At 43.1% G+C, this 22,990-nt stretch overlaps 1 protein-coding gene across 6 annotated transcripts in view; it reads left to right on the forward strand.

Moving 5' to 3' along the window:
• The window catches only part of hivep1 (HIVEP zinc finger 1), a 45,238-nt gene extending 25,110 nt beyond the window's left edge, over positions 1-20,128 (forward strand). For 5 of the 6 annotated variants that reach the window (XM_087175176.1, XM_087175173.1, XM_087175174.1 and 2 more), the window contains exons 3-9: positions 4,972-5,025; positions 7,279-12,944; positions 15,134-15,267; positions 15,361-15,536; positions 16,138-16,239; positions 17,153-17,685; positions 18,441-20,128. In XM_087175176.1, the coding sequence (XP_087031302.1) occupies positions 4,972-5,025; positions 7,279-12,944; positions 15,134-15,267; positions 15,361-15,536; positions 16,138-16,239; positions 17,153-17,685; positions 18,441-19,529 (7,754 nt within the window). In that variant the 3' untranslated portion in view covers positions 19,530-20,128. Of the gene's footprint in view, positions 1-4,971; positions 5,026-7,278; positions 12,945-15,133; positions 15,268-15,360; positions 15,537-16,137; positions 16,240-17,152; positions 17,813-18,440 lie in introns of all 6 variants that reach the window. The other variant, XM_087175177.1, reaches the window with a different exon arrangement.
• The last annotated feature ends 2,862 nt before the right edge of the window (positions 20,129-22,990 follow it).

The following is a 22,990-nucleotide window of genomic DNA, read 5'->3' on the forward strand; positions in this document are numbered from 1 at the left end:
TGTGTGTGTGTGTGTGTGTGTGTGTGTGTGTGTGTGTGTGTGTGTGTGTGTGTGTGTGTGTGTGTGAGATCAATATTTCATCTGGTGTCTGTAGCTCCATCACAGATTACTGGGAAGATGGAGAAAAGACTTCTCTAATTATTGTTGCTGAAGAAAATGGTAACAAGTAAATCTGTGTGTGTGTGTGTGTGTGTGTGTGTGTGTGTGTGTGTGTGTGTGTGTGTGTGTGTGTGTGTGTGTGTGTGTGTGTGTGTGTGTGTGTGTGTGTGTGTGTGTGTGTCATACATTATTAAAGGAAGCTGCTGGTTGATGCTGTATTTTGGGCAGGTACCCGCCTCAGCTCTGTCTCTTCATTCAGATGCTTTATGCTGCATATAACTTTTATAATTCATATAATTTAATCTGTAAAATATGAAGAATAAAAACATGAGAGGCTGATTCTTCTTCTTCAGCTCTAATGAAAATGATACCTTTAATCGGGCTGAAGTTTTCGATCGATCTTCCAGTTCATAGTTTGATCTGTAAAATGTCAGAATCTGTGAAAACGTGAAGCCACCACAAAGTGAAAATATTGTTCCAAAAGTTTCTGTCCAAAATCTAAAAAACAAGAATTTCATCATGAGACATTGAAAAGCAGCAGCATCAAGAGACTGAGATTTATTTTCATCGTAATCTGTAAAAATAATTCAAATATCTAGTTGATTCATTTCCTGTTTCTCAACCAATCGGTTCAGTCTGTTTGTGTTGAGTTCTCTGTGGCATCAGTCAGTGATTGATTTGTGTGTGTGTGTGTGTGTGTGTGTGTGTGTGTGTGTGTGTGTGTGTGTGTGTGTGCATGTGCGTGCTCAGCCGGGTGGGTACATCAGGCTGGTGGAGGTGCTCCAGTTACATAATCCCCACCCCTCAGTGAAAAGGAGGAAGAGGACAGCTGCCGATTCTCATCTCGTCATCTTCATCCTGCTGAGGCATCTCTCTCCTCCATCTCCTCTCTCCTCCTCTCCTCTCTCCTCTCCTCTCTCCTCTCTCCTCTCTCCTCCTCTCTCCTCTCCTCTCTCCTCTCTCCTCTCGCCTCTCTCCTCCTCCTCTCTCCTCTCCTCTCCTCTCTCCTCTCTCCTCTCTCCTCTCTCCTCTCTCCTCTCCTCCTCTCTCCTCCATCTCCTCTCTCCTCTCCTCTCCTCCTCTCTCCTCTCTCCTCTCTCCTCTCCTCTCTCCTCTTAAGTGATGAGGTGATGAAGTGGTGAAGAGATGAAGTGATGAGGTGATGAAGTGGTGAAGAGATGAAGTGGTGAGGTGATGAAGTGGTGAAGAGATGAAGTGATGAAGTGGTGAAGAGATGAAGTGGTGAAGAGATGAAGTGATGAGGTGATGAAGTGGTGAAGAGATGAAGTGGTGAGGAGATGAAGTGGTGAGAGAGATGAAGTGGTGAAGAGATGAAGTGATGAGGTGATGAAGTGGTGAAGAGATGAAGTGGTGAGGTGATGAAGTGATGAGGTGATGAAGTGGTGAAGAGATGAAGTAGTGAGGTGATGAAGTGGTGAGGTGATGAAGTGGTGAGGGCTCATATTTGTCTGGTACAGATGATGTTTAAGTAACATCAGAGTATCGATTCATATTTCACTGAATTATTATAGATTATATTGTATTATATATATTATGTTTCATACGTTATATTATATAGATTACATTATATTACATATATATATATATAATCAATCAGAAGCTCCAGATGTTTTTACTTCAGCTCCATGTTTGAGATCAGCTGAGACGCTGTGACTCGTCCTCACTGACCTGAGGAGGGAAACTGAGACGACTGATCTTCAGTCAGGACTGTGTGACTGTTTCTCTCCTTGTCCTTTGGTCCTTCAACACATCGTTCTCTAGTTTCCATCAGCAGCAGCATCTGTGTACATCCTTTGTTGTTGTCATGGTTACAGGACAGTCGCACAGATTTCTGATGATGATGATGAAGCCCTGTAGAGAAACATCACCTGACCACCTCTGTGACACATCAGTCACACTGTGGGGAATATGACTCCCTGCTGTCTTCATGATTCAGGCCTGGGGAGGGAACTTGTTCCCAGTCATTAGGGGGTTTCCTGTTGTCTCCGTGCTTCATGGTGTCACTCAGCTCTGGGTCTGTTGTTATGTAAGAAGTGCCGTCTGATGTGATCAGGTTTTTAGTTTAGGCGGGAATCACTGGGGCCTCGTGTGTCTGCTACACGTGGATCAGACAGAGAAGAAGAATCTCTTCATTCATTCATTCATATACTTTAAAGTTTATGACTTTAAACAGATAATGTACAAAGCACCAAATCATCTACTCCCAAACTGTTGAGACAGAAATCAGAGAGAACATTTAAAACAAGTCAGGACCAATATGAAAAGGTGTGAACCTGCGCAGAAGAATGTGTGTTCACTGAGATATGATCATTATCTTTGTACAGAAGAGGATTATGGACGTGAACTTTTCACTTTTTTAGAATTCTGAGAAAACTGCATTTGAAATTGAGTTTGGGTAGATAATAAATAATAAATAAAAAATAATAAATAAAATAATATTTTGATATTAATATTTTTTTCTCCCTCATCTGTAGAAATCTACCTCCATTAAAATCAGCACGTGTGTCGCTGTGGTAATATTGACTCCATGTTCGGAGAAACACCAGAAAAAGACAAACTACTGGATCCTCTGTCTGACAGAGAGGCTGTTTACATGGTCATTTATATGTAAATACACACACACACACACACACACACACACACACACACACACCTCTCTCTCTGCTCATGGTCTGGTTGCTGTTTGTGTTTCTGCTGCAGGGCGTCTTTGTTTTGCTGCACGGCAGCAGCGCAGGGGTGGAGACACATTATGTAACGTGTGGCGTGTGCCTGGATTTAGAGAAACAGAGAGAGAGGAGGGTGTGACTGTAGTAACACACACACACACACACACAGATGATGACATAATCTACTGACCTCCTCTGTGGCCGCCTCTCACCCCCCCCTCCTCAGAGTATTCCTGGCATCATGCTCTAGTTTTGGGAACCACTGAAGAAGAACAAGAACAAGAGGAAGATCCTTTTCACCCTCGACTCACGTTTGTTCGTTCTGGACTCGCAACAGCTTTTTCCTCCAGTTTCATGGTGACGACAGAAACCTGCAGAGAGTCGGTCTCCTGTCATGTTTACTGTGCGAGCGCCATGTGTGTTCACATGTTCTGACACATGGAGAAAACTCTGCCCCGGCGTCAGTCAGAGCTGCAGCCATTTTGTTTTCATATTGTCCATCTCATTCTCATGGACACGGTATCTCAGTTACACCTTGAAGGAACTTCCTCAAATTTGGCACAAGCGTTCACTGGGACTCATGAATGAACTGATGAGATTTCAGTGGTCAAAGGTCAAAGGTCAAGGTCACAGTGACCTCACAAAACACAGTTTTGGCCTTGTGCAAGCGATATCTTGACAGTGTTTTGGTTGAGGCAAATAACCTCGAGGCGGTAATTCTAGTTTTCATTTTAAAAAATTCTGTCTGTGCATCTCTACAGTTCTGTTTCCTGCCGTCATCAAAATCAGAATCACAATCAGAATCAGATGCGTTATTGATCCCGGGGGAAATTAGTTTGTTACAGTTGCTCCCTCAGCAAAGAATAGAGAACAGGAAGATTATAAAGATGAAGTATAAAAAGTCTTTATACTATGATATACATATAAAACATAGAAATGTGTAAAGAAAAATTTAAGGATATGAGTTTGAACTTTCACTTGTCTGAAATAAATAAATAATGAAGTGAAGTAACATCGGAAAAGACGACTACAGGAAGAAACTGATTATTGTTGTTTACAGTAAAAAACAAAGCAGATTTGTTTCCTTCAAAGAACCAAATAAATATAGTTATTAATTCTAGAGAGATCAGTTGATAAACTTCACTTATTTGTAAATGCTAAGCTAACATAGCCATGATAGTTTTATTCAGAGGACAGGAAGTGAGATAAACATGTGAATTCTGTCTATAAACAAATAAAAAAAAGTTAATATTATTAATAAATATTCACTCAGGTGTCAGTGGAGAAAACTCAACACGACTAACTGAACAAACTGAACTAAGAGTGTGCCTGATCTTTGTCTCTGTTTTTCCTGATTAGAAACAAACGTGAATCTTTTCAGGAGAATTTATTGTGAAACAGTGAAAAACTGTTGAGTTCAGAAAAGGTTTCACATGATAGAAAGTCAAAAGAATAATGGGGAAAATGATAAAATAGCAGCTGATGGTTCAGCAGAGAAAGAGGAAAAACTAACTTTTAAAGTTTTGGATTTTAAATGTTATTTGTCTGCTCTGATTTTCATTTTATAAACCTGTTGTTTTAAATGTTTTTTATAAAAGAAAATAGAAAAAACTGAGCTCAGGAGATGTAATCAGACACAATACTCTCTCTCTCTGTATCACTCGTTCACACCACGTTGAGCCTGTGTATATAATTGATATTGATTACAGTAACACAGTCGGTCACCTCCCACTCATCCATATGGTTCATACAGAAACAAGCTCCTCACCTGGTGCATTGTGGGTGATGACTGCGACACACGGAGGGTCTGAACATGCTAATGACTCTGTGGGTTTGATCGTTGCTGCGATAATGACAGTGAACCCACCACACTGACTTAACCTGTGTGTCTGTCAGTGTGTGTGTCGTGTTACTGTGTGTGGCTTCATGATTACACTAGTTTCCATCATGGAACAAACTCTCTCTCTCCCTCCCTCTCTCTCTCTCTCTCTCGTCTGCTTCTTCTTTTAAAACCTTCATCCTGCTGCAGCCGAGTGAGAAACATCCCAGTATCATTAGCTACATTCTCCACTGCTGCACTGTGTGTGTGTGTGTGTGTGTGTGTGTGTGTGTGTGTGTGTGTGTGTGTGTGTGTGTGTGTGTGTGTTCTCTCCGGCTGAAGAAGGTTTCTGTTCTTGTGTTTCAGATAAGATCGAAGAGGCACAGAAGGAGCTCAAAGAGCCCAAAGTCTCACAAAAAGGTGAGACGTTTGATTTCATGTGACAGTTACTTTTATTTTGAAAAGAAGAATGTGAGGAATGTTTGCTTGTTTATTTTAAATCTGTAGGAGAATTTCAGTTTTGTCATTTCTTATGAGCTGGTGGTTTAAAAAGAATGATTCAGCCTTGATTTAAATGTAATTCACTGGTCTGGATGTAAAGTTTGATAAAACATTTATCATGTGAAATGTTTAGAGCTGCTCGATTATGATTATTTTGATCAATATTGAGATCAGGATTATTTAACATGATCATCATTGACTTTGGAAACTCCAGCAGTTATTGATAGGCTTTAAATACCATTCAACAGAAAAACAAATACATGTAAAAAATGAGATAAATAAATAAAACAAATAATATATAAATATATCAAAATTAATACAAATAAATTAGATCAAAATAAAAAAAAACAAAAAATAAAAGAACAGATTTCAAAGCAAAGCGTTGTGTGTCTGTAGTTTTTCTGGTTACAAACAATATAAGTTAAAGATCTCTGAGTGTGTGACAGCAGCCAAAAAACATGGTCTCTCTGAATGTATATAGAAAGTCTCTGGAGATGATGCTCTCCTACGTACGTCGAAACGTAACCAGGAAGTGGATGGGGAAATGGTTTTTGTGTGTGTGTGTGTGTGTGTGTGTGTGTGTGTGTGTGGGGGGGGGGGGTTTGAATCTGTTTCTCAGATTCACAGCGAGTAGAAGAACTGATCCTTTTTTCCACGTCCTTCACCGGTTTATTATTCAGAGTTATTCTAGAGGAACTTGGTGTACAGACCATGTAAAGATAAAGAGTCAGTCCTGCATGTTTGTGTGGAGGATGGATTAACCTGTGTAAAGACGAGGCGTTCCTCAGTCTAATTATACCAGAGGCCTTGAAGGAACCCTGACCTCATCCTGGGAAATACCTACACAGGCCAGGAAACTGTGACAGAGCCACTGCTGGTCTTATGCAACATGTCCTTTAACAGCACTGAATCATTACTGCAGGACTGAGCCGCAGTGTGGGAGCGCCCTTTAAAACACAACTGCAGTGTTACAGAGTAAATGTCCAACCATCAGGTTCACAGGCCACAGATCTGAGAAAGAACAGACTGATGTCAGTAATGAAGCGTGGGACTCTGTGGTGGCAGCCACACTGCGCAGAGATAAAAGGAAGAGTTGTGTCTAAATATAGAAAATAATTTACTGTAACAAGACGTTCGTCCAACTGAGACACTGATAAAAACAAGGAAAGTCAAAAGTTACTTTTCATAGAAATAAATGTGGAGGTTATTTTCTCTTTGTCTTTAAGTTACAGCTCTTGAATTTTTTAAAATATATTTTCTTATATAACAGTCATGAATGTTATATATCAATTATGTAATCATATGTTACTAAAATTAAACGGTTACAGTTCTACACATGTTCAGTGTTCAACAACAACAGTCTCCACAGCCTGTTTATACACACACACACACACACACACACACATAAATATGTATATATATATATATATACTGTATATATAACCGTTCAATTATAATGCCATTTGATTACATAATTGATATATAACATTCACGACTCTTATATAAGAACATCTTATATTTTTAGATTTATTTTTTTAATCTAGTAATAATTATTTGTATTAATGTTAAAGTTTTCACAGTAGAGACAGTAAAATAATATTAGAGTAATAATAATAAAATAATAATAATAATAATAAGTGTAATCAGCTCCAATCAGGAATAATAGAGAATATTGTAGTAAATTAGCCCTTTTTTTTAATCTAAGAAAGAAACGTGACATCTTCATTTTGTTTGTTTATAGAAAAAAGTTATAAAAAAGTTGTTACTAATAAATGTCAAGTATTGATATTTTTTGACCTGATCATTGATCAGCTGATGTTAAATGTCAGATCAAATCAGATGTTTATTCATCATTTGAGAGAAAAACACTTTGTGATAAACTGTTGATGCAAATTCGGAATGAAAGTGAAATGAAATATTACAGATGTTTAAATGACAGTGACATCACTGTGTCACAGCTTCAGCTGTCGGTCTCTCTCTTTCACTCGGTAGGAAACAGGTTCTATTTTTAAAACAATAATTCTGACCCTTCATCAAACAGTCAGAAGGATCTGAACATTTTTAATTCAGTGCTTTTTGTTTATGAATGTCAAGTGTCCAGTAGAGGAACTTATGTCCAGCATGTTGTGGGGAGAGCTCGTAAAGACGTTGTTGTTGTGTGTGTGTCCTCAGGATCGTCCGAGAGCCTCAGAAACGCAGACAACATTAAAGGTCTGAAGAGGAAGAAGGTCGTCGCAGAGAATCAGCTGAAGAAGATTCCTAAGTCTCCGGTGAAGAAACCCCTGCAACTGAAAACATCTGGACCTTCAGCGTCGTCCAAGGGGACGCCTCCTTCCTGCTCCTCCTCCTCAAACAGTCCTACCCACAATCCTTCAGCCTCACCCGGGGGGAGAACTGACCCTCACTATGCCCCAGCAGCTACAGCCCCCCCTCAGGGGTCGTCCTCGGACGATGCTGAGAGGCTGAAGCAGGAGGAAACACCTTCTCCGTCACTGGACCCCCCCGACGGTGAGGAGGGCTCTTTGATCTCTGCCACAGTGTCTCAGCACAAAGACGGCAAGAGCCCCCCCCCCGGCTTCGAGGGTGACCCCTACCATAGCAGCGCTCCTCTGGATGTCCTGCTGAAGGCCATGGAGCCGGACTTCACTTCTCTGGCTGAGAGGACACGCCCCCTGCAGGTCACAGCCCCCCCCCTCCACACTCAGTCCAGTGGTGAACTAACAACCATGCCAGCTGTGAATGTGGGTGTCCACACCCCGCCCCCCCACATGCAGACGTATTACATCGACAAACAGGGAAACTTCATCGGCATCGCAGCGCCGCTACAGGGGAGCGTGCAGACGTCCACACAGGGAGCCCCCCTGCCCCCCCTGCCCCCCCTGCACTCCTCTCCGCTGCCGACCCCACACATGAGCTTCAACACGGGACCGTCCACCATCACTCACGCTCCAGTCCCCTCGGGGTCCAACGCTTTGCCGCAGAGCCAACCCCCTGTTGTGCACACGTGCCAGTCCCTGTCCGCCAGTGTCCCCAGCACCATCCAGGTCCCCGTCACCCCCGGCAGCAACCAGGTCCATATGACCACAGTCATGAACTTCGGTGCCGAGCAGGTCTCCAAGGACCAGAAGCCGAAGAAGCCAGGAAAGTACGTGTGTGAGTACTGCAACCGGGCGTGCGCCAAACCCAGCGTGCTGCTCAAACACATCCGCTCCCACACAGGTGAGCGGCCATACCCCTGCGTCACCTGCGGTTTCTCCTTCAAGACCAAGAGCAACCTGTATAAGCATAAGAAGTCGCACGCTCACGCCATCAAACTGGGTCTGATCGCCCGCTCAGAGTCCGGAGGCGGGTCTCTGTCTCAGGAGTCCGACAAAGCTCTGGGGACACACTCAGAGGCAGAGGAGAGTGACGATGATGATGAGGAAGACCCGGACTCGTCTCAGAGCAGCGTGGCCGCTCTGTCGGAGAACAGTTTACAGCACGCAGGTACGACCCAGACCGGTCACGGGGAGACGGACTCAGCAGCTGTGTTCGAGTCCATCAGACCAGCGTCTGGACACAGAGCTCACGAGCCCAAAGTCACAGCTGCTCTTCCGAAGGTGGTGGTGTACCCGGTGAACGTCTCCCCCCTGAGGGCGGACAGCCCCCGGGTCACAGGTGCAGCGCCCGAACAAGCTGCTGCACAGCGGCAGAGAGACTTCCAGACAGCTAACCTGAGGTCCAGCATCACGGTTCTGTCGTCCCTGAAGGAGGTGGATGGTTCAAATCCCTCTCTGGACACTGTGAGTGAGGATGAGGACCAGCAGTGTAAGTCTCCTCTGCTGGGGGGGCACGCTCAGCTGCAGAGACAGCAGGCGACGGACTTCTCTCAGCAGCAGCAGGTCAAGTGTCTCCTCAGTCCTCGCAGTCTGGGCAGCACGGACTCCGGATACTTCTCCCGCTCCGAGAGCGCCGATCAGGCCATGAGCCCCCCCAGTCCCTTCGTCAAGATAACTCCTCCTGTTGACATTGACAACGGCAAGAACGTCCCTCCTGTGGTCGCCACGGTGATGCACATAGCAGCTGAGCAGAAGCCGCGGGCCGCGGAGGGACAGATGCGTCCGCCGTTAGAAACCAGAGCGCTGTCTCTGGAGGAGCGGATCTCCAAGCTGATCTCCGACAACGAAGCCGTGGTGGACAACAAGCAGCTGGACAGCGTGAAGCCTCGGAGGACGTCTCTGTCCAGGAGAGGAAGCATCGATTCCCCGAAATCTTACATCTTCAAAGACTCTTTCCAGTTTGATCTGAAACCGATGGGACGAAGATCCAGCTCCAGCTCCGACATCCCAAAGTCCCCGTTCACCCCCACAGACAAATCCAAGCCAGTGTTCCTCCTCTCTGTTCCCTCTCAATACCCCCCCATGGACTGTCTGCCAATAACCAGGAGTAACTCTATGCCTACCACACCTGGACACTCTGCCCTCCCGCTTAACATCGCCCCCCTCCCCCACCCTCTGAGAATATGTCAGTCATTTGACGATAAAATCAGTTCCCCGAACGACGACGTGTTTTCATCGGCGCCATCGACTCCAAACCCGGCGATTCACTCTCGCACGTTAGTCAGACAAGCAGCGGTGGAGGACTTCTCCACGGGGGAGGGGCACAGCCTCCCCAGCGTCCGCTCCATGGACGACAGTTACCACGGTCCGAGCGGCTCTGGCGACCTGGTGCAGAGGAGCAGGTCGTTCGAGCACAGTCAGGACAGGAACAGGAAGCCGCTGCAGAACAAAGGGACGATGTACGAGTGCGAGACCTGCAGGAACCGCTACAGGAAGTTGGAGAACTTTGAGACTCACAAGAAGTTCTACTGCTCCGAGCTTCACGGCCCAAAGAACAAGCCGGTTGCTGTCAAAGACACGGATCAGGATGTTTTTCACTCAGTCCCCAGATCGACCAGCGGCTCAGGAACACTCGACCACCAGACTTCAATCAGGAAACGGAGGAAGATGAAGAGCGTGGGCGACGAAGACGATCAGTCTCCAACCGACACCATCCCTCCCTGCTCTGTTAGTTTTGAGCTGCCAACAGGAAGTCGTTCTTTTCCTCAGCCCGCTGTGATAGTGGACATTCAGCCCAAAAACAACCAGTCAAAGCTACCTCAGATCCAGCTCGTAGCCAGAGGGATAAATCCTCCAGAGTCCAGACTGTCCCCCATTCGAGAGACCCAGATCAGCTCCTCCTCTAAAGGGGAGGTTCAGAGACAAGGCAGCGGGACGTCCGTCATCAGACACACCAACTCCCTCAGCAGACCCAACTCCTTTGAGACAGAGTCTATAGACAGAGCTTCCCCTGTTGACAGCGTGGACAAGGATCCTCTGAACAAGTCCAAAATACATGCTGCAGAAAGTGTCTCAGCCGACGGTTACCATGACAACCTGTCCATACCTCAGAGTGCTGCCGACTATGGAAAACAGAGGAAGGATCAGAGCGGTGACGGCGCAACAGCAGCAGCCGGTGAGAACTCCACCCCCGTCCATCAGTCTCGTCTGGTCCGTCAGAACAACATCCAGGTTCCTGAGATTCTGGTCACAGAGGAGCCCGACAGAGACCACGAGACCCAGACCACTGAGGCGGCAGAGAAACCTGCAGACCAGTTCAGCTGGCCTCAGAGAAGTGAAAGTCTGTCAAAGTTACCAGCAGAGAAACTACCCCCTAAGAAGAAGAGGATCCGTCTGGCTCAGATGGACCAGTCCTCGGGTGAGTCCAGTTTTGAGTCCAGCCTCTCACGGAGCCTCAGCAGGGACAGCAGTCTCTCACGATGTTCCAGCATCTCAGCCTCTTTTGACAGAGATGAGCCGTCCAGGTCGGACAGTCCATCCAGAGGAGACACTGTGGGCAAAGCCCCGGAGCCTCAAGGTTTACCTGCGGCCTTCAACACCCTGGGCGTACCTGGAGTGATGAGGCGAGCTGCGTCTGAACAGATCACCTGCACTCAACCATCTGTGGAGATTTCATGTGACTACCGCAGCAAGTCTTTTGACTGTGGCAATGTGTCCCCCAGCAGGTCCCTGTCACCTGTTGGACAGCCTAAAGGTGGACAAAGCTCCCCAGTCACCCAGGTGCCGCTCATTGAAAGGAGGCGGGGGCCATTAGTTCGTCAGATGTCTCTAAAGATCGGCCCCGAGAGTCAGCAGCCAGTCCGGAAATCAGTCTTACCTCTGGATAAAGCTCCCATCACAAACGTCAGCTCTCTAACTCAGACCAGGTCCCAGCAGATCCACATCGCCAACAGGTGTCCGATGGCTCCGCCCTTCATCCTGCAGGGTGGAGAACTGCCGCTACAAAAGAACGAGCAAATGGTGCAGAGCATTAATTTGGGCAGCCCCACCCTGCAGCCTCAGGTCCACGGACTCCCTCACCCCTGGCATCAAACATCCAGGGTCCAGATCTGTCACAAGATTCAACCTCCGCTGAACCAGATCTTAGTTTGTCGAGAGAACGTCCAGAACCCTCCGGCTGAGTCTGAGGAAAAGAAATGTTTTGTGCCCAAATACCAGCTGCAGTGTCCCGCCCTGAGAGCCAGCAAATCGTTTTCATTCTCCAGCTCACAGGCGGCTCAGATAGCTCTGCCGGTGTTAACCATCCCTATCGCCAGTCCCATTCTGAACATCTCAAAATCCTCAGAAGTCCAGAACGTTTACCTTGCTCAGCACAGTCACCCGTCCTCCGAGGTGAAGACAGTGGTCTTATCAGGTGAACAGCGCAGAGACCCGTTCGATCAGAGTCCAGCAGGTTCTGTACCTCTGCCTCAGATCCTGATCACTCATGAGCAGCTGCAGCCCGCTCCCTCTGTGAGTAAAACCTCGTCCTCTCTCAGTGTGGACTGCGACGCTCATGTTCCAGCGGTGAGGAAAGACAGGACTCAGATGGCTCACACTCATAACCACGTTGGAGAGCGAGCCCCCCCCCCGGGCTCTTTACACTGCACTCAGAAACTGGCCTCGGTCACTCTGTGTCCACAGCAGGAACCCACGGCCTCCAGTAAACGGATGCTGTCTCCCGCCAACAGTCTGGACATCTACATGGAGAAGCACCAGAAACGTGCGAAGGACGAGCATGGCGTGGCGTGTCTGACCGACGGCAGGTCCGTCAATTACCTGAACTCTAAAATGTCCGAGGTGACGAGACAGAGGAAGCTGACGCTCGTCCGGCAGGTTTGTACAACGGAGCCAGTGGACAGTCCCATTGAGACAGAGGCACCACCCCTCCCTCAGGTTAAAGCGGGGGGGGGGAAAGACTCAGAGGCTTCAGATGACGTTAAACCGATGTCACCTGACTGCACCGGCCTGGAGAAAGACACGAGCTCTGTTGTTCACGAGGGTCCGGCCCTGAACACCACACCTGGTGGTCAGGTCACCTCCACACCAGCCAGTAACAGTCTGAGGCCCCAGGAGAGAGCTGAGGACCTGAAGTGGACTCCTGCTAAATCCCCCATCAGGCCCTCCAGCTTCCATGGGGGTCAGGTGAAGCTGACGACGTCCGTGTCTGTGGTGAATACCAAGGACAGCCACCGACTGTCCTTCCCCAGCCTGAAGACCGCCACCACCTTCACGTGGTGTTTCCTGATGAAGAGGAAACCTCTGCATGTCCAGCAGACCGACCTGAAGACCTCAGCGTACGCCACCTGGACTGTCAGCCCCAACAACCCCAACCCCTTGGGGCTGCCCACCAAGGTGGTCATGTCTCTGTTCGACTCCAAGCAGTGTTCCAAGAAAATCCACTACACCTCAGCCATAAGAACAAGCGGGAAATCTGACTTCCTGTCGTACACAGGGAAGCTGAAGGACGTCATGCCCCGGGTAAGAACTCCACTTCTAAAATCTTACACTCCCTCCAGAAAGTCACGATGTCTCGATAATTAACGCAAATTCAACCAATCCCTGTGAATTCTGTGACCCTGCATTTTCGTCCAATCACTGCTGCAGACACATGAACACACGAATGACATGAACGTGTCACGATCACCAACAAACATCACTGTTAAAGACCATGTGCAGACATTCAACATGTTTTACATGAAAGGGTTAAATAGTTCTGTAGCGTGTGTCTGCAACATTGTGGTGGAACATCTAAAAACATCTAAAACATTTAAAAACATCTAAAAACATATAAAACATATAAAAACATTTAAAACATCTAAAAACATCTAAAACATTTAAAAACATCTAAAACATATAAAAACATTTTAAAACATGTAAAAACATCCAAAAACACCTAAAACATATAAAAACATTTTAAATCATCTAAAAACATCTAAAAACATCTGAAGACATCTGAAAACACCTAAAACATCTAAAACATGTAAAAACATTGTAAAACATTTTAAAACATCTAAAAACACATAAAACATCTAAACAAATTTAGAACATCTAAAAAGATTTAAATCATCTAAAAACATCTAAAAACATCTGAAAACATCTGAAAACACCTAAAACATCTAAAACATCTAAAAAACATTTTAAAACATCTAAAAACACATAAAACATCTAAAAACACATAAAACATCTAAAAACACATAAAACATCTAAAAAATTTAGAACATCTAAAAAGATTTAAAACATCTAAAAACATCTAAAAAAAAAGATTTAAAACATCTAAAAAGATCTAAAACATCTAAAAGATCTAAAAAGATCTAAAACATCTAAAAACATCTAAAAGATCTAAAAAAAACATCTAAAACATTTAAATACATCTAAAAACATCTGAAACATCTAAAAACACCTAAAACATCTAAAACATCTAAAAACATCTAAAATATCTAAAAACATCTATAAATTGATAAACATTGAAAAACATCTAAAAACACCTTAAACATTTAAAAACATCTATAACATTTAAAAACATCTAAAACATTTCAAAACATCTAAAAACATCTGAAACATCTAAAACATCTAAAAACATCTAAAACATTTAAAAACATCTAAAACATCTAAAACATCTAAAAACACCTAAAACATCTAAAACATCTAAAAAAAAACATCTAAAACATCTAAAAGATCTAAAAACATCTAAAAACATTTAAAAACATTTAAAAATACCAAAACATCTTAAACATCTAAAAACATCCAAAACATTTAAAAACATTTAAAACATTTAAAACCATCTAAAACATCTAAAACATCTAAAAACATCCAAAACATTTAAAAACATTTAAAACATTTAAAACCATCTAAAACATCTAAAACATCTAAAAACATCCAAAACATTTAAAAACATTTAAAACATTTAAAACCATCTAAAACATCTAAAACATCTAAAACATCTAAAAACATCCAAAACATTTAAAAACATTTAAAACATTTAAAAACATCTAAAAATATCTAAAACATCTAAAAACACCTAAAACATCTAAAACATCTAAAAACACCTAAAACATCTAAAAACATCTAAAACATCTAAAAATACCTAAAACATTTAAAAACATCTGAAACATCTAAAATCATCTCAAACAACTAAAAAAAACATCTAAAACATCTAAAAATACCTAAAACATTTAAAAACATCTAAAAACACCTAAAACATCTAAAACATCTAAAATCATCTAAAACATCTAAAACATCTAAAAACATTAAAAACATCTAAAAACACCTAAAACATTTAAAAACATTTAAAATATTTAAAACATCTAAAAACATTTAAAAACATCTAAAAACATCTAAAACATTTAAAACATCTATTAATTGAGAAACATTGAAACACATATAAAAACATCTAAAAACATCTATAAAATTTAAAACATTTAAAAACATTTAAAACATCAATAACATTTAAAACATTTAAAAACATTTAAAATATCTAAAAACATCTAAACAACATCACAACTTTTAAGAAAAGCTGCTGTGAAATCAGGTGTTTTAGCTGCAACAGTCCTGAGCCTGTGAAATCCTGGAGGGACTGATCTTATAATATTATATAATTAATGTTTCTCTTATTAATATCGATGCCTTGTTTCTTGATCAATTAATAAATCAATGACTTCCTGCTGCAGGTGCCAATCACTCGGAGGTCTGTATCAGCTGAACCCAGAGGGAAAGTTCAGCCAGAAAATCAAACCAGCAACGACTCAGACAAAGAGCTGGTTTCTAAAACGGAGCCGAGACGAGTCAAAATATTTGATGGCGGGTAAGTTCATTCATTTATTGATTATCTTTTATATTACTGTTGTAAATCTCATCTGCTCAGTTTGACATGTTTATTCTCACTGTCCTGTTACAGATTCAAATCCAATGAGGAGTATGTTTACGTGCGTGGGCGTGGCCGTGGTAAATACATCTGTGAGGAATGTGGGATCCGCTGTAAGAAACCCAGCATGCTACGCAAACACATCCGCACGCACTCTGACGTCCGGCCGTACCACTGCGTCCACTGCAACTTCTCCTTCAAGACCAAAGGTGAGAGGTCACAGCAGCGTCAGTCTTCACAGCTGTAACCCTGCATCATCTCATATGATGTGATACTGATTTTTTTACACAAGCATTCACTTCCCAGACTGAAGATGATCCAAAATCCAATAAATATATAAGAAACATCATTTCAATGTTAATGATCTACTTCATGTGGTTCTAAACAACTGGATATATCAACATAAACTCTGAACACCATGATGAATCTAGAACCACAACTTTAACAAAATAATTTTTCCATTCTCTGATCTGAATGTAAAGTTTGTTTTTTTGACACTTTACATTGAGACTATCTGTATTTAACAGACTTTAGCTGCTGCTTCACTTTGTCCTTTTGTAAAGTTATGAAATGAAACATGTTGTTTCACCATCTCTCAAACCAAGACAGTGTGATTCACCGTCTTTATCGAACTTCCTTCCCACGCGACGCTGCAGAACAGTACTTTGTGTCAGAGCAGCCCACGTTCATTTAAAAATGTCTTCATCAGTTACTCACCCTTTACATACAGCATCCTCTTACATAAACTCCTTCTGTGCTATTGTTTGAGCTCTGCCCACCTGTAAGACCTCACTGCCTCCCCCCCTTCAGGAAACCTGACCAAGCACATGAAGTCCAAGGCCCACAGCAAGAAGTGCATGGAGATGGGGGTTCCTGAGGGTCTCATTGAGGACCAGGACGCAGAGGACTCTGGTACAGTTCTTCACTGCGTCTCTTTTCATAGAAAATGGAATATGTTTTTATAAATTCAGAGTTTTATTGACATCACATCTTTAATACACACAGGTCTTATTTACCCGTCTGCTGCGGTCTCAGATAACAGAACAGTTTCCTGTTCTGACATCAGATAGAAAACACACAGTGTCCCTGCTCCCGCTCTGGTGCTATGTCGATCAATAGCTTTGCCATGGTCTAATTAGAAATTCTAAATGCAGCTTCCCCCTCTGTTAACTCGGAGCGCATGTGGGCAGTGTTCACAGCGTTTAGAAAGAGGAAATTACTGCGTCTAATTTTAGAAGAAAAAAAAGAGAGAGAAGCTGCTGAAAGCGTTTTCTGGTTTGTTTCTCCTCCTCTGTCTGTGATGGAGCTGCAGGGTGTGAAACGCTGTGCTGCAGCAGCACAAAACATCCCTGAAGATTTAATGATGGATTTTCTCTGTATGTCATTACGACAGAGTATCAGGGCCACACCGAGGAAAACAAACCTGAAATTATAAGAATAAAGTCGTAATATTATGAGAGTGTAATTTTAGGTTCCATGTTGTTCTAGGAGGAAATATCAGAAGCTTTAAAATGAGGAACTTGGAGCATCCGGTGAAGTTTCACTAATAAGGAGATACTTCATCTTTTAGCTCATCATCCTCATCAAGAACCAGAGTTGTTTATCTGTTGTTAGATAAACAGCAGCTGCCAGAAGCAGCTCATGCTGACACTGACTGTCCTTTCACCTTTTAATAATTAATATTTCTAAAAATTGTTTTTTTTCTCTAGAAATTTTACATTTAAAATTCTAATAATATTATGCTTTTATTCTTATAATATTACTCTGATGATGATAAGATGATATTGGAAGATATGTAATGAATGAAATCTGTTGCTGTCTCCAGGTGACCGCAGTCAGGTGAGCAGCGCAGACCGCCAGGACTCAGATGGCGATGACTCAGACGGTCCTGACGATGAGGAGAACGATGACAATGAGGAGGAAGAGGAGGACAGTCAGGCGGAATCCGGCCTGTCCACCAACCCCTCCGTCTCCGCCAGCCCCCAGCACGTCCCTTCCAGAGAGGCCGACGTCCCCCCCAGCTCCCTCCTCGCCCAGATGTACATCAGCTCAGTGTCTCTCCCCCTGTCCCAGCCTCGGGCTCCTTACTCCTACACCTCAGACTCAGACTCGGTCCCCATGATGAGCCCTGTGTCCCTCAGCAAGCAGATCTCCATCTCTGCATCCTGCTGCAGCTCCCTGCCCCTCCCTCACTCACCTCCACCTGTCGCCACCACCTCAGAGTCGTACACCTCAGACACAGAGTCAGTGCACATGATGAGCCCAGTGTCCCCCTGCAGGCAGATGTCCATCGACTACCCCGACTTTGATGTGCCCCCTAGTCCCCCAGTGCCAGGCAAGGGCTCCAAGCTAGGCCAGGTGAGACCCATGTACTCTCATTGTGTGTCTCTCCACCCCCCCCCCGCCTGCCTCCCTCCTTTCCTCTCCATACCCTCACTTTGAATCCAGCATGCGAGGCACTTCCACACCGCTGCTGTGACACAAGGTGAATAGTCTCATCAGTTTCTTTTCATTCAGTCTTCACATATAAAACAGTAAATATGAAAAACAAAGTCAGCTGAATCTACCCGCCAAAATAAAAGAAAATGATTCACTCTTTTAGCCTTCAGAAATATCTCTGTAAAACTAAAACTAAAAAAGAAAAAAAAAAGGAGGAAATTACACATAAAAAAACTTACATTAGAATTGTTCCATAATTTAAGAAAAGGAAATCATGTCAGAAACAGCTTTACAGATCTTTCTTTTGAAAACCAAAAGTCAATTACACATTTTAACATTTAAATTTGCATTGTTCCATAATTTGACCCCAACGATAGAAATACATTTTCTTTTAGTCCCTTTATCTTTTTGTACAGTAAACTAAAGTGAGAGAGAGAGAGAGAGAGAGAGAGAGAGCACACCTGTTAAATTCTGAACATAATATAATTATAACCAACATTGTGTTTCTGCTGTGACCATCTGGTTCATGTGTCTCTTCTGTCTCTTAAAAAATAGATGAATCTCTAGATCACAGAGAGCAGCAGCCACAGACCTCTTCACATCTTTGGACTGAGCCACAGTTGAGTCAGGAAATAATAACAATAATAATAATATTCATTTTTCTCTTTCCTCAGGACACCCCCCCCCCTCCTCCTCCTGCTGTGGCCATCAGTGACCCAGGGATACCTGTGGACCGCAGCACTCAGACTTCCTCCTATGCTTCTCAAAGTCCCGCCCACTTCCCCCTACAGGGTCTCTCCCATCCCCCAGGACCAGAGACCCAGACCCACCTGTTCAGTCACCTGCCCCTGCACTCCCAGCAGCCCTCCCGCTCCTCTTACAGCATGGTCCCGGTGGGGGGGATCCAGCTGGTGCCCGCCGGCCTGGCAGCTTACTCCACCTTCGTACCGATCCAGGCAGGTCCGGTCCAGCTCACCATCCCAGCAGTGAGCGTCATTCACAGAAACACGAGCCCGTTACCGCCCCCCAACACACCCCCCCATCCGGAGGGCCTGCAGACGCAGCCTCTGGTGGTGCAGGAGCCAATTAGCAGCGTTGTCCCCTGCTTCCCCCTGGGGCAGGTCACTGGCCTGCAGGCTCAGACCATACAACCAGTGGGTCTGGAGACCCTGAACCTCATGGGTCTGACCAACACAGGCCTGGCCCCCACCCAGCTGCTCCCCCAGCAGGGGCTCACCCTCAACGCCACCCTCGGGCTACAGGTTTTAGCTGCCAACCCCACCTCCCAAAGCAGCACCGGCCCCCAGACCCACGTCCCAGGTCTGCAGATCGTCAACATCGCCCTGCCTGCCATCATTCCCTCTCTTAGCCCCCTCTCCACCCTCAGCCCCCTCCCCGGGTCGTCTGACAGGCAGGGCAGCCCCGAGGCTCCGGGAGCAACTCCACCTCAACACGAACATGGGGGTGGCTCTTCACCCCCCGGCCCTCTGAAGGTCAGCAGCTCCGCAGAGCTGACCACAGGCACCAGGGTTAGCCCCGGAGGCAGCATCGGGGCAGAGCTCACTCAGACTGTAGAGAGGGAGGACAGGGATAAACCCCCCCATCGTCCGTCTCCAGCTCCGCACAGTGCTCAGTCACCAACTGAGGGCGCTAACGATCCTGCAGCTGTGAGAGCGGCGGCATTGAGCAGCTGGCAGAAGGTGATCGATGAGGATAATGAGGTTTCCAGTGACGATGAAGATAGACTGGTCATCGCTACCTGAAGCCCTTCTTCTTCTCTTTTTGTAACTTGTCACTTTGTAAGACTGAAACACTTTTCAGGGGTTTGTTTCTGCACAAATCGCCTTTCAAAGCACAGATGCTGACATTCATATTGTATGTGCAATCATATGACAATTATGATGATGATGATGACCAATCATTTTATTTTTACCTTTTTGTCAGCTCCAGACATTTTCTTTTTTTGTACATGTTGTATAGACAATTGTGCCTTTATGGAGTTTCTTGTTTAGGAACCTGTAAATATTTCATGAATTAAATTCAGTAGTTGCTTGTGTTTATTTCAAAAAATAAAAGTAAAAAAAAGTAAAAACATAATGACGGAGAATATCTCAGTTTTATTTTGGAGGATTTGTCATTCGTAAAGTTATGGAATTATAAATGTCGTACTGGTATATGTACATTTCTATGGATTATTATGGGGCAATGTTTCTGTGTACAGATGTTGTGTTCAACTATTTATTATAATCCATCTAGTGCCCATTATGATTCATGAGTCCATAGGTATGTGCATTATAGTAGCTTTACATTTCTGTATCAATATTCTGAAATGTATCAGTAAAGATTTGTTTACAAACATTCAGCTGGTGTCAATGGATTTTTGGCTGGAGCGCAACACAGGAGCCAGCGCTATAACTGACTGCCTGTACTACATTTTTATGCCTTACTATACTATGACTTTTTAAATATCTTTTATGCCTTATTGTACAATGACTTTTTCATGTCTCTTTATTCCTGACTCATATTTTATGACTTACTATGATGTGACTTTTTTATGACTTTTTATGCCTTACTGTACTATAACTTTTTATGACTTACTATGATGTGACTTTTTTATGACTTTTTATGCCTTACTATAGTATAACGCCTTAACACTCTGGCTTTGTTCAAAATCACTATCCACTCTGCCAGTCTGTCATTTTTTGGGATTTTTTATGTTTTTTGCTATTTTTACTGCAAACAATTTTTAGCTAACATCAGTTCTTCTCTATAAAACATCCATTCCTTTTTAATTTTTTAACCATTCAAATGCCAGTTTGTTTGCACAATGCACTTGTTGGAAAACAACCTCAAGAATGACCATTTTTTTTATTTTCTTGTATTATTAATAGCACAGTCTGAGATATGTAACTGATTAACAACAACACTGATTTTTAAGCATTGTTATTTTTGTGCAGGGAAAGCAAAGTAGATAAAACTTTCCACTTTCACCAACTTGATTTTTTAAATTTGCATGAGTCCAGGTCATGAAAACCAAAATTTCATTCAAATTCAGAATTTTAATCCTTTAAATGCCTGTTAGATCACATAATGCTAATGATTTAGAAAGGGAGAAAAGCATAAAATCACTATTTTTTTTTTTACCAAATAATACATGCTACCTGATTTATTCTATAACCATCATTGCAGCTAAATGTATGTCAATAATTAGCAGTATCAATTATCTTTATGCATCATTACCTTTTTGTGCAGTGACAGAAAAACATAAAAACTCCCACCTAGCATGTTTGTGGACAAAAATGGCCATCTCCTGTTTGCTATTACAAATTGCTATACAAACACTATATACTGAAAATATTTGCTATTTTCACTACTTTTACTAATTTTTTAATTTAGCATCAGTCCTGATCATGAAATCCAAAATTTTAATGAATTCCAGAATTTTAACCCTTTAAATACCAGTTAGATTACATATTACCACTAACTTTTCAGGGAAAGAAAGACAGAAAGTTGTCATTTTTTTCACCATATAATTGATGCAACCTAATATTTTTTTATTCATCATTGCAGGTCAGTAACAGTAACAAAGTTTTTTTTTTTTCTTTTGAGCAGTGACAAAAAAGACAAACTCCCACTTGGCATGTTAGTAGCCGAAAATGGCCATTTATTGTTTGTTTTTACAAAATGCTATAAGAATGTGTGTTTCAGTGAGTGTGTGTGCTGTGGTTTGCACATCCTGCCGCCCTTGAGCATGCACACACAGACACACTTTCCACAGCTGGAGCAAGTGTTTGCCGTTCTTCTCCTGTAGGTGCACAGTTCACACTTTCTCCTCATTTTGCTGGCAGGCTGTGGGTCACGCCCTGATTCAGACTGCTGTATCTCAGCAACAATGGCAGCAGCGGCTGTTGAGCATGGTGGACAAGGCCGTCTTGCAATTGCTGGGGTCACCAGCATGTACCCCAGCTCTTCCAGGAACACCATTCGTCTCTAAGTTTTAGAGGACTCCCACTCAGGATGGACTGATTTCCACAGGACAAAGGCATTGTATGCCGAGACATCCAGGAGATTGTAGAAGAGAGCCAGTGGTCAGCGGGTGGTTTTCCTTCGACAACTGTAGGTGCCAACAACCTTGTCTAGGTTATCCACACCGCCTTTGCACCTATTGTAGTCCAGGATTGCTGCAGGCTTCCTCTTTTCCCCGTCGCTGACTGCTCGTTCCCTATGCTTTGTGCTCAAAAGAAGCGCATTTTTCCCTTGCTTGGGCATTAGGATACTGCCATGTTAGTTTTGGTGAAGGCGAAGACAGACGACAGAATCTTCCTCTGTCGCAGCTGGAGGAGCTGGGGAGGTAGCTCTGACTTACTATGATGTGACTTTTTAATGACTTTTTATGCCTTACTATAGAATAACTTATTAAATATCCTTCATGTGTCGTTTTTATTCATTTATATGCATTACTATACTATGTCGTTTTTATGCTTTACTATGCTATGACCTTTTTATGATTTTCTATGCCTTGCTCATCTGTGACATTTTTAGGACTTTTTATGCCTTATTATACTATGACGTTTTTATCACTTTTTATTCCTTACTATACTATGACGTTTTTAACTATTTTTATGCCTTACTATACTATGATGTTTTTATCACTTTTTATGCCACGAAATTTTTCTGACTTTTATGCCTTATTATCCTATGTTGTTTTTATGACTTTTATGCCTTACTATACTATGTCGCTTTTATGATTTTTCATGCCATACAATACTATGTCGTTTTTATGACTTATTATGCTTTGCTCATCTATGACCTTTTTCTGACTTTTTATGCCCTACTATACTATGTCGGTTTTATGACTTTTTATGCCATGACATTTTTATGACTTTTTATGCCATGACATTTTTATGACTTTTTATGCCTTACTATGCCTTGCTCATCTGTGACATTTTTAGGACTTTTATGCCTTACTATACTATGTCGTTTTCATGCCTTACTATACTATGTCGGTTTTATGCCTTTTTATGCCTTACTATACTATGACATTTTTCTGACTTTTTAGGCCTTACTGTACTATGACGTTTTTAACAATTTTCATGCCTTACTATACTATGACGTTTTTATGCCTCACTATACTATGATGTTTTTATCACTTTTTATGCCTCACTATACTATGTCGGTTTTAAGATTTTATATGCCATACGATACTATGTTGGTTTTAGGACTT

The sequence above is a fragment of the Seriola lalandi genome, unplaced genomic scaffold (genome assembly GCF_002814215.2).
Source record: "Seriola lalandi dorsalis isolate HSWRI2012SDOR001 ecotype SW California unplaced genomic scaffold, Sedor1 jcf7180002054424, whole genome shotgun sequence".
NCBI lineage: Eukaryota > Metazoa > Chordata > Actinopteri > Carangiformes > Carangidae > Seriola > Seriola lalandi.